The sequence below is a fragment of the Atta colombica genome, unplaced genomic scaffold (assembly GCF_001594045.1).
Source record: "Atta colombica isolate Treedump-2 unplaced genomic scaffold, Acol1.0 scaffold1, whole genome shotgun sequence".
In the NCBI taxonomy this organism is placed as follows: Eukaryota; Metazoa; Arthropoda; class Insecta; order Hymenoptera; family Formicidae; genus Atta; species Atta colombica.
Window position 1 is genome coordinate 1,705,243 of NW_017259183.1, and position 11,292 is coordinate 1,716,534.

An 11,292-nucleotide genomic window follows, 5' to 3' on the forward strand; every position below is an offset into this window, starting at 1 on the left:
AATATTCTAAATTTTTTGTATCATAATAATGATACAAAATGAATGATGAATGATGATAAATTAATGAGATTTAAGAGCTTTTCATATTATCTAGATGGGCATAACATTCAAGATCATATTCATCAATCGTCGCATATTTACGGCTTTGTACTCATTCAGTTGCTCGATTTCGAATAGAAGCTTAGACATTGACAATAGATCATTATTACGTATATTCTCTTGTCCTTCGTGAAATAAACAGATTCAATTACCTAGTACTATAACGCTAATCAATGCAACAGTTGGGTAGGACCAAGGTGATAAGAATAGTCCATAATCATGACGCGATGTGTTGGAGTTTTGGAGATTTCTGCTTACCCAGAAGATGAAATTGAAGAGCATTAGCAAGGTCTTCATACAGGTCATCGTAGCCATGGTTTCCAGTCGTGCTTTGCTCATACTGGAATGTTTATCTTTCGTTTATTTAATTGCGACAAAACCCTTTCGATATAGTCGGGATATGGGTTATTACGCACTATCTAAGTCTCACCTGGGTAACGAGTGGAGTTCGTGCGATCGATTTGCGAGAAGATTTGCGAATACGTGTTGCGTGCGTGGCTCCTGCCCCACCCTCAACAATTTCAACTGGTGCATGCGCGCTACCCTGCGAGAATAATATAGCGATGGAGGGAACTCCCTTATCTGAACAATTCTATATATGTAACGGGAACAAGTGTACCGCGGATACCGCATATACAGAATATTCCAAAAAAATCAGAACACTTGATATCTTGGAAAATATAAGTTTTACAGAAAAGTATTTCAAACAAAAGTTGTAGGATTGTTCAACAAGATCTATTTGTTGATCTTATCAGTTTGACTTTGAATGACATCGCTAAGGTCAGGTCAAAGTCACATCGATTTTTTTGGAATACCCACTTCTGATTCCAGAATCTAATAGCTGGTGTCGAGAGCTTTCCAAAATGTTATAAGAAAATATTTTTTCATTAGCATTTTTTCAGTTATGATACTTGAAAATTACAGTACCGCCGGCATTAGCATTACCATTGCGGAGGGTACCATTGCAAAGATTGGAGAATAATGCAGCCAATGAAGACAAGATGGAACGATCCAATCAATAACTGGATCAGTCAATCAATGACTGGATCATTGTCCGATCTTATCTTCATTAGCTGTATTATTCTTTAATGCATTCTTTCTTTGAGCACGTATAAATCCATCGCGGCAACCTCCACTTGGCTAATGCCGGCAGTACTATAATTTTCAAGCATCATAACTAGCGATAGGATTAAGTATCTTACAAGTAAATTCGAATCTGTTAAAGCAATTTCGAACTCTCTGTGATCACTTTGAAAAATAGTAGCAATACCTCCAAGTAGATTTGAATCTAAACAAAATAGATTTGAATCCTCTATGAATACCTCGAAAAATAAAAGTAGTACTTCCAAATGGACTTGAATCTAAACAGAATAGATTCGAACCCTCTATGAGTATCTAAAAAAATAAAAGCAGTAGATTGTAGTATACCAAGTATACTCGAACCTAGATTAAATATGCCCGAAACTTATGAAAATTATAATCACGCAAAAAAAAAAAACATTTTGTGAAATGTCCTTCTTATTTTTGAGATTAATACATATTCGGACTTACAATTTATCGATTCGCATAAAGAGATTAGTAGAACTATCGATTTATCAAATAACTGTTTCAATAAAATTCAATATAATAAAAATATAATATAAAATATAATATAAAAATATAATATAAAAATTCAATATAAAAATATCAAGAAAGAGCATTAGTAAAGACATTATAATGGGATGCCATAAGAATGTCCGGCATTTTCTTCAATAGTGAATACAACTTTCAAATGTACGTATATTTGTGTAATAACACGTTCAAGATTAAGAAGAATGAAGGAATATTTATATTATAATTAAATACTACTTTGAATGAATCGTTCGAAATGGTAGAAAGTAGAAATACAGATTATGTTATGTATTCATATACATATGAAATTTTGTTCAAAATGAAATTTTTGTTAAATATTCATAAAGTATTTAAAATTAATAATAAAAGTTACTTTATTTCATTTTCCAAATATATATTTATATTTTATAATACTGTTTGTAAAATAAAATATTTTAACATTTTTTTTGTTTTTATTCAAAGTTTTTCTTTCTCAAATTTTTAATCAGGGAATTTTTTTCAAAAAGTGACCGGGAAAATTAAGAAAAATAAGGAATATTTTCTTTTGTATTTTGCTACAACCCTGTTAAAGTACTACTTGTAAAAGATTCGATTTTGTATGATAAAAAGTACTTTGTAAGTATATTTTGAATCTTGTAGGTATTCATTTGTAAGATTAGAAACTAACAAAGTGAGATCAATTACCTTGCAAGTATAAAATATTACTTCTTATAAGTATTACTCGAGCCCTAGAAAATGAAGCTAAATTATTAGATTGACTTTAAGTACAAATATTGAATTTGATCTCATCTCTAATCATAACTCAAAAAGTACTGAATGAAAAAATATTTTCTTATAGTGTTTTGAAAAGATTTCTACATCAGCTATTAGATTCTGGAATTAAAAGTAGAGTGTTCCATTTCTAAAAAAATCGACCTTCATCTTGGACACCTAAGATCAAACTGATAAAATCAATAAATAGATCTTTTTATAGTCTACTTTTTTGTCTGAAACATTTTTTTCTGTAAAACTTATATTTTCCAAGATATTCAAATATTCCGACCTTTTTGGAACATCCTGTATATTGGCACATTGAATAGATATAATCGTAGAATATCGTAAAGACCGAAATAGAAGCTCTCTTCTTGAGAAATAATTACCTTAGATGTTTCTGTTGGATTGAAATTTTGGAACTAAAATAGTGACAGTTTTCTTTATTGGAATAACTGCTGATGCACCAGTGAATACATCACAAATGACACAAATATTCAATAAAAAATGTAAAAGAGAAAGACTTCGCGAGATTCTTTAATTCCGTTGATGTTGTTCATTAGAGTTTTGCATTAAAAAATTGAAGACATTATAACAATAGTAATTCTTTTATTAGAATAATTAAACCCTATAATATACAACTAAATTAAAATGTGACAGATGACAAATGATGAATATAATAAAGACAACATAAATTCAAAATTACGCTTGTATTGATATATGATTGATATTGATATATTGGCACTTGAAATGCAAATTCAAAAATGTATAAAATTTTTTTTATACATTTCATATTTTTGTTAAACTCTTTCATAAAGCATTTTAGAATATACTACGTTTATATTTAATAATATGTTTTTTCAGAATATGTTAAAGTTTAGTACTCTTTGTTAATTTAATAGTTCCGTGCTGTTAAAGTACGGAAAACCCTGGGATATCCTATGATGTATATTTAAACATGTTTAAAACATTAAATTTTTGTTATATATTAAGTAATTCAAATTTTTTTTTTTTTAGGGCTTAATATTACAGGATTGTTTGATAAAAAACATTGTCATAAAAATTATTTGTAATAAGATCTGAAACATCACAAACTATCCATAAAAGATTCATAATATGGCGCATTGCATTGTTTCATATGATGATTAAAAATTAACAAATAATAATATTATAATGATGACATATTTATTGTAGAAAGATAAGTATGTACATGAATCTTTTAATTTTAATAGAAGTATGCGTTGTCGATTAACTACTTATTGCGGATAGTACTTTATACAAATTAAAGATTGGAACTTTTTAATCCTCATCAGTTCATATTAATATTCATGTATATTAATCTAAATCTTGATCATATATCATAAATATTGCACATAGAAAGAGTAAAATGTCGTTAAATTATAATAAAAATTTTATTAAGACATTTGCAGGATTGTAAAATTGATTGATTTAATATTTAATGTGTAATAAAATATAATAAAAACATTTTATTATATTTTATTACACATATTAAATCAATATTTTACAACAATAATAAAATATTTTATTATATTTTATTACACATTAAATATTAAATCAATATTTTACCATACGAATTTCTTAATAAAATTGTTCATTATAATTTAACAATGTTTTGCGATCAAGATTTAGATTTTTCATGCATCAACATCATTTTCAATATTCAATAATTTTAAAAACACAATTTTATTTAAATTAAAAAAATTTATTTTTAAAATATTTTATTTTTTATTAGAATTTGAAAATATTCTATTTTATTTCATTTATTATGTGAATTGTTGCATTTTGATTCTGTTTTTTTTGTTGCGCAAATCCAAAAAAATCTTTAAAGATATTTGATATATTTTTTCTCTCAAAAAACTGTCAGACAATAATAAACAATAATAAATGAATAAAACAAAATACTCAAAAAAATATAAAATTTTGTGTACATTAATAAAAAATAATAAAAAAAACATAAAGAAGAGAAATTAAACATATATTTATTTTGAACTATAAAACCAGTGTATAAGTTGTTATTTATAATATAATCTGTATATAATGTTTATATAATCTGTTGGCATTTTTCAAAACTCTTACGAGTTTATGCGCAAATTTGTTCTGCTTGACGGATTTTACTTTTATTGATCTTTCGGAGAGTTGTTGGCAACATTGAAGTTGTTGGTATAATTATAATTTAAATTGGTACAGTAATTGATCACGATACAGTGATTGACTATTTGCTATGAATTTGTTTACATATTAAAATCCAAGTTAAATTAACAACTAATTTCACAGTATAGTATAATAACTGATCTTTACTAACTTCATATATGAATCATAGTATAAAGACAAAGATATGTTCGTGCGCATGGCCATGTTTCTGGAGCCAATAAGAATTGTTCACAAGCGTACGTCATCATTAAGCACGAAATTCGAATGTTTTTCAATCCGAAAAATTTTCCGACTCCTTTTTTGTCTTATGATGGTAATTTTTGCATTCTGCACAACACATTTGAATGTTAACCCTTCGTTGACATCCTTTTTTTTTGCTTTTTGACACACTGAGTGGTTCATACTCAGAGCAATATTTAAACAACATTTTCATTAAAAATCCAATTAATATGAAAAAAATTATGGGTCAATTTCAAGGTCTATAAATACATTCAAATAGTTTTTGATTGAGATTTCATTACAGTTTTTGTGAAAAAAATTCTTGAATTCAATGAATAGAGAAAAAACGAGTAAAATCTTTGAAAAATTTTAATTTTAAAAAAATTTAATATTAAAAGTTAAAACTTTATAGAATTGTTGTTCAGATATGATACTTTAAAAAAAATTAGTTTATAAGTTGGTTTTGAATAAAGGGTATTTATTTTACATATTGAATGTAGGCTATTTTGGGAATTGAAAAAACAAAGATTTTTTTACAAACATTATATTTTTGTTCTACAATAGAGAAGAAAATTGAGTTTCAGAGAATTAAAATAATTTTGTGGATGGTTTACACCCAGTATATCGAAGGGTTAAATTACTCGAACTGTATTACTTTGAACTACAGAATTTATTCGGCATATACTGCACATGTGTTGACGACCATATTTCATTGACACTTATCCGTCCGGAAACAATCCGCTTCGAATCTGTTTGAGCGTGACACATGTCATGATGTATGTCTATTGCCTACGCAGTGATCTACCATTGGACGAACATACCCTGCTCATCAGTAAAAGGGATCCCTTTTACTTCAATGTTGAATAACTCGATGAAAAAAAATCGCACAACATTACAATATAAAAGCAAATTGAAGGTAAAGATTCACTCTTTCGACTGCTGTAAACTGCATTTGTGTGCAATTTTTAGTTCACGCTATAAACCTTGGTAAAATTTGTATGTATATGAAATTTTCAGATTTGATGGATATCCATTTCTGTTCGTAAAAAATAGCTTCATAAAAAATCTGATCAAAATATTAATTACCGATTTTGAAAGTAGATACTTCAAGCTTTAAAATGCCTTTTTAAAAAACTCGTCGTGATTATTTGATCGATATTATATGATCGTTTTTGATGAAGTTATACTCTTTTAAATATTTACTTATTATTGAGGATAGACTAGATGATTTTTTAATTTTTTTTGCGTAGTGTATAGCATAAAAAATATATTTTTTTATGATTTATTTTCTGTACAATATTATATATACACTGATATTATAGGATAATGCTTGGCCCATATAGCAAAAAACACTCTGGAAACCATCTCCGATTTTTTTACTGGGAAATTCTCCCTCATGCGGCATATTCTTCAAACTTAGCTCCTTCGGATTATCACCTATTTCGAGAGCCCTACAACATCACCTAACTAATTCTTGATTCAAGTTAATTGAAGAGATCGAAAAAAGCCTCGATGAATTTATTAATTCAAAGCCACCATCATTTTTCCGATCTGGAATCCGGTAATTGGCTGAGAGATGAGGAAAAAATATATAAACAGCGAGGGAGATTACTTTGAAGATTGAGTTTGTATTCATGTTTTTATAAATAAATGTCAAAGTTGATTAAAAAAGATCGAGAATTAATTTGTACAATAATAAACAAAAATTAATTGTATATGTGTCATTTAAGAATCAGCAAACGTTGCAAGAATCTTGGGGTGCTACTTTATAGTATCGCTTATTGATAGTTATCGGCATCATGATGTGTCGTTGCGCAGTTTTTTTACCATAAAAAATATCTATGCAATAACACATGATGATACGACAACTATCGGTAAGCGATACAAAATAGCACCTCTGGAACACATCTTCTTACGAGGCTTTGTCTCAGTTCCACAGTTTCAAACAATTCAGATGAAAATTGTCTCCAAAGGAGATTAAGATTAACTGCTACGTATTTTCAATTATCAATTGAACAGTAAACTGGACATCAATATGACTATAGCATCTATTTCAAGATTATTGGTGATATTAAAAATGACAAGAGAATTGAAATCAGAATACATTGATCAGTAGCGGGGTGCTACTGATCTACTATTTTTGACAAAGTTATATCACCTTTCTTCTTTCAATGTCAATAAATGATCTTTTTTCTCTAAATTGTCATTTACACGAATTAATTGCTGTTGATAAAGCTCAGCAGTCACAATCTGACCTTATATCGGAACAACTCATAGTGGATCACGCCCTTCTGATCCCATCAAATGCATAGCAACTTTTTTGTATGGATGTTTGGTTTTGCGATGCTCGATGACGATTCAACTAGATGAATCTATGATTTTCACCTCTTAGGATTATCGTATCAGGTATAAACTTAAATCCGCTGTTTGCTCATAGAGATGGCATTAGTGAGCGTACAAAGCTACCCTGGGCACACAACCCACTTTTTTTTATGTGTTTGACATCTGTCAACATTAATAGGTGAACACCATCAGCAATTTCATACAACAACATACATTTTTTCTTTCGTAATCATGTCTAGTTTTTTGCTAAAAAAAAAGCATATGCGGGAAACTTTACTTTTCTGTTTTAATTTGAAGAAATCGGCTGCCGAATCGCATCGAATGCTTGTGGAGCTCTATGGCTTTATCGGAAACAACGTGCAGAGATTGGTTTCGCCGGTTCAATGACGACAATTTTGATCTCAGTGATAAGAAGCATGAAAATCGGCCCAGGAAGTTTGAGGATTGTCAATTGCAGGCTCTTTTGGACGAGGACGATACCCAATCGCAAAAAATGCTTGCCGAGCAATTGGGTGTTTCTCAAGCAGCCATTTCCATGCGGCTGGTATTACATGCCATGGAGAAGGTTCAAAAGATCGGAAAATGGATGCCGCATGAACTGAACGATAGGCAGATGGAGCGACGCCAAAATACATGCCAAATTCTGTTTGCCAGACAAAAAAGAAAGTCGTTCCTGCATCGGATTGTGACAGGCGATGAAAAGTGGATCTATTTTCAGAATCCTAAACGCAAGAAATTTTGGGTTGATCCCGTCCAACCATCAACATCTTTCTCAAGACCAAATCGGACGGAAGACGATGCTGTGTGTTTGGTGGGAGGGGTCATCTACTACGAGCTGTTAAAACCTGGTGAAACTGTTAATGCTCACCGCTACCACCAATAACTGATCAAATTGCACCGTGCTCTGCGTGAAAAAAGGCCGCATTAGCGGAAAAGACATGACAAGCTGATTTTCCTTCATGACAACGCACCATCGCACACGTCAACAATAATCCAAAATTACTTGGAGACACTCAACTGGGAAGTGCTACTCCATCCCGCTTACTTACCAGACCTGGCACCTTCTGATTATCACCTGTTTTCGCCTCGCTGAGTGGCACTTCGATTCTTACGAAGACATCCGAAAATGGCTTAATGAGTGGTTTGCTTCGAAAGATGGGAGGAATTTTTTCGAAGAGGAATTTTTTTGGCGTAGTACACAAATTGCTTGAAAGATCGGAAAAATGTATAGTTAGCGAGGACAAGTTTGTTGAATAAATTTGTTTTTGCTTCCTAGGAAAAAAAAAAGTATTTTTCTGACTAAAAACAGCGGATTTAAGCTTATACACCTGGTATAATATTCATTTTTCATCATAATAACAATTTTGTATAAAAAGTCCTTTCTTGAACCTAGAAAGCAAGGAGAGAGCAGTATCATGTCTGCTTTTGTTTTCGGGAGTGAGCGTATGAGGGACCCATTCCTTGCGAATTCTTCCCAATTGTTTTAGACGATAGGAAACATCTTGCTGTGTTGCTCCAAGTGCATTTGCAAGTTCCAATTGGATTTGACAAGAATTCTTCAAAATATTCTCCAACTCCTCGTCTTTCACTTTTTTTTGCTTGATCAAGGCATTCACGATCCTCAAAGTCGAAGTTTCCCTCTCGAAACTGTTGGAATCATTTTTACACGTGCATATGATACAGCATTCTTGCCCAAAGCTGAAGATATCATTTCTTTCATCTCAGTGTTTTTTTTTAAGTTGAAACGATAAAAGAAGACAGTGCCTTAAATTGCTTATCGAATGTATTTACTGCTGATATTTCAAGTTATGTTCGCAGGAAGATCAAATATTGTACTTCATTTTAAAACTAAAAGATAACATTTCAAAATGACTATAGAGAGAGCGGAGAAAGTTCAAGTTAAATTCTGAAGTCGCGCGCGCGCTAAAAGATAGGGGCCGAGAATTAATTTGTATACCTAATGTATTTAAAAAAAAATCTCTTTTTATACGTATTACAAGTAGATTTGTATTTAGTTGTTTATTATTATATATAATTTTTAGAAGATTTTTAAAAATAATATAAATTAATCAGACATCTCTCTCCCTCTCTCTCTCTCTCTCTCTCTCTCTCTCTCTCTCTCTCTCTCTCTTTCTCACTCTCTCACCCTTGCGATGGAAGACAATTGTAATCACGCACAAAGGTCAACCTCAACCTCAAAGGTTGACCTCTTGAGTCTATCAAAAATATATTTAATTTCTTTGTTTCAACATTCCGACAAACTATTTTTAATCACATTCTCTCTAATATTCTCCGTTATAATATATTCTGATATTGCAAACGAAGACAAGAATTGAAAGTTATATGATGATTTATTTGTAAAGTTGCTAATTACTGCCCGACAAATGATCAGTAGTAAAAGAGTTAACAACTGTAAAAGTAATTCGGCCTGATAAATTAGGATCGATTTATAAGACTCACAGGAAGCACCTCAAATGCAGAAGCCAATGATGATTGTAGCCATGACTTCGCACAACGCAACATTTTTTATCGCATTTGTTTCTGTCACTAAGGCTGCGTTTTGTTGCATACATAATGTATATGAGGTATCATTTTATTTTTGTTGTTAACAGAGCATTAAACAAGAATAAAATTATACGTCATTCCATACAGCGAAAGTTTTCAAAAATATCTCAAAAATATTTCAACTGAAAAGTGAAACATTTCATAAAAATTGCAAAATATGTCTGCAACATTTCTGAGACAGCTCTGAAATAGCAAAATGTCCGCGATTTTTGCACATGAAACCTATATCATCTTTTTTTTTGTAACACGATACTGAAGATGGCTAAAATATTAGCCGAAACGTCTATTATATGTTTATAATATTTATAATATTTATATGTTTATAATATTGAATTTATGTAATGATAGCGCAATTATTACAGCGCTAATTCTCATTAGCCCTTTGTCTTAATTTATTTATTTGCAAAAAATATAAAATAAATTTCAGAAATTTATTTAAAATATGCTAATAAATTTTATTACCGCTGTTTACCCGATCATGAGTAAATAACACGATTTTTACTTATTTTCCTATATCGCTGAGAAAGTTTCTACTTTCTTCAAATTCGTGTTCAATTGCAGTTTATTCGTGCTTTACCTTACTGATTATTTTATTGAATATTCGTGAAACAAAAAGATCGTGGAGTCTATTGGATCTAATGATATGTTTTTTATATTTTTCATATTCGAGATTAAAAGATAATTGAATCAATAAATGAAATTACAAATAAAAAGCTATAATATTATATTTTTTAAAATATAAAAAAAAAAAAATATATTAAAAATATATAAAAAAAATAATGTGTTAACAGTTTTCACAATTTATTGCTTTTAATAATTTAATAATATTGCTTTTAATAATTTAATAAATAAACATAAAATCAAATAACAATCACTTTAAAAAATTAGACATCACCATATTTGCCATCGTTGTCATGTTTTTATTTACTCTAAGTTTTTTCATTGATAATTTTTGCATCCTTTATTCAACCTTTTTTCATATATAGCAGTGGAACACATCACCGTAAAATAAATAGTAGAAATAACAAAAAAATGAAATTGTTCAAAAGAAAGATAAAAACATATTTTTAAATTAATTATTTACGATATTAAACATAATGAGAGCTAATCATAAATTGATTGTTCAAAAGTTATAAGTCTAAAAGTAATGTAAAATTAATTTATGATATTTTGTCCCAAAAATTACTCCTATTTTGTCCTTAAAAACTATTCCTGTTTTGATTTGTGTCAATTCTCCTGTTTTTAAATTTTTTCTATTTTCTGTTTGATCTCATACACACTATGTGTATCTCACAGGGTCATCGACTTAGAATTTTGCTAAATGTGGAATAACAGGCTGAGACGGATTGGAGGCTTCAATAACACAGGAGAAAAAAATCTCACTGAGCAAATCCAAGGGTAAGCACAGAATTACATTTAAATATCCGAGGATACACAACAGGTTTATGTTTAAAAAAAACAGGATGTTTAAATATTACTTTCATTTTGCAACACTTCAATTATATATGTATATATATATATATACTGAGTGTG

At 29.8% G+C, this 11,292-nt stretch overlaps 1 protein-coding gene across 2 annotated transcripts in view; it reads right to left on the reverse strand.

The window, feature by feature from the left end:
* Positions 1-600, reverse strand: part of LOC108693903 (tetraspanin-7-like) — a 5,266-nt gene extending 4,666 nt beyond the window's left edge. Inside the window, exons 1-2 of one of the 2 annotated variants that reach the window (XM_018203104.1) lie at positions 530-600; positions 358-439 (exon numbers count right to left, since the gene is read on the reverse strand). In XM_018203104.1, coding sequence (XP_018058593.1) covers positions 358-438 — 81 coding nt within the window. In that variant the 5' untranslated portion in view covers position 439; positions 530-600. Of the gene's footprint in view, positions 1-357; positions 440-515 lie in introns of both variants that reach the window. The other variant, XM_018203111.1, reaches the window with a different exon arrangement.
* Positions 601-11,292: the final 10,692 nt, after the last annotated feature.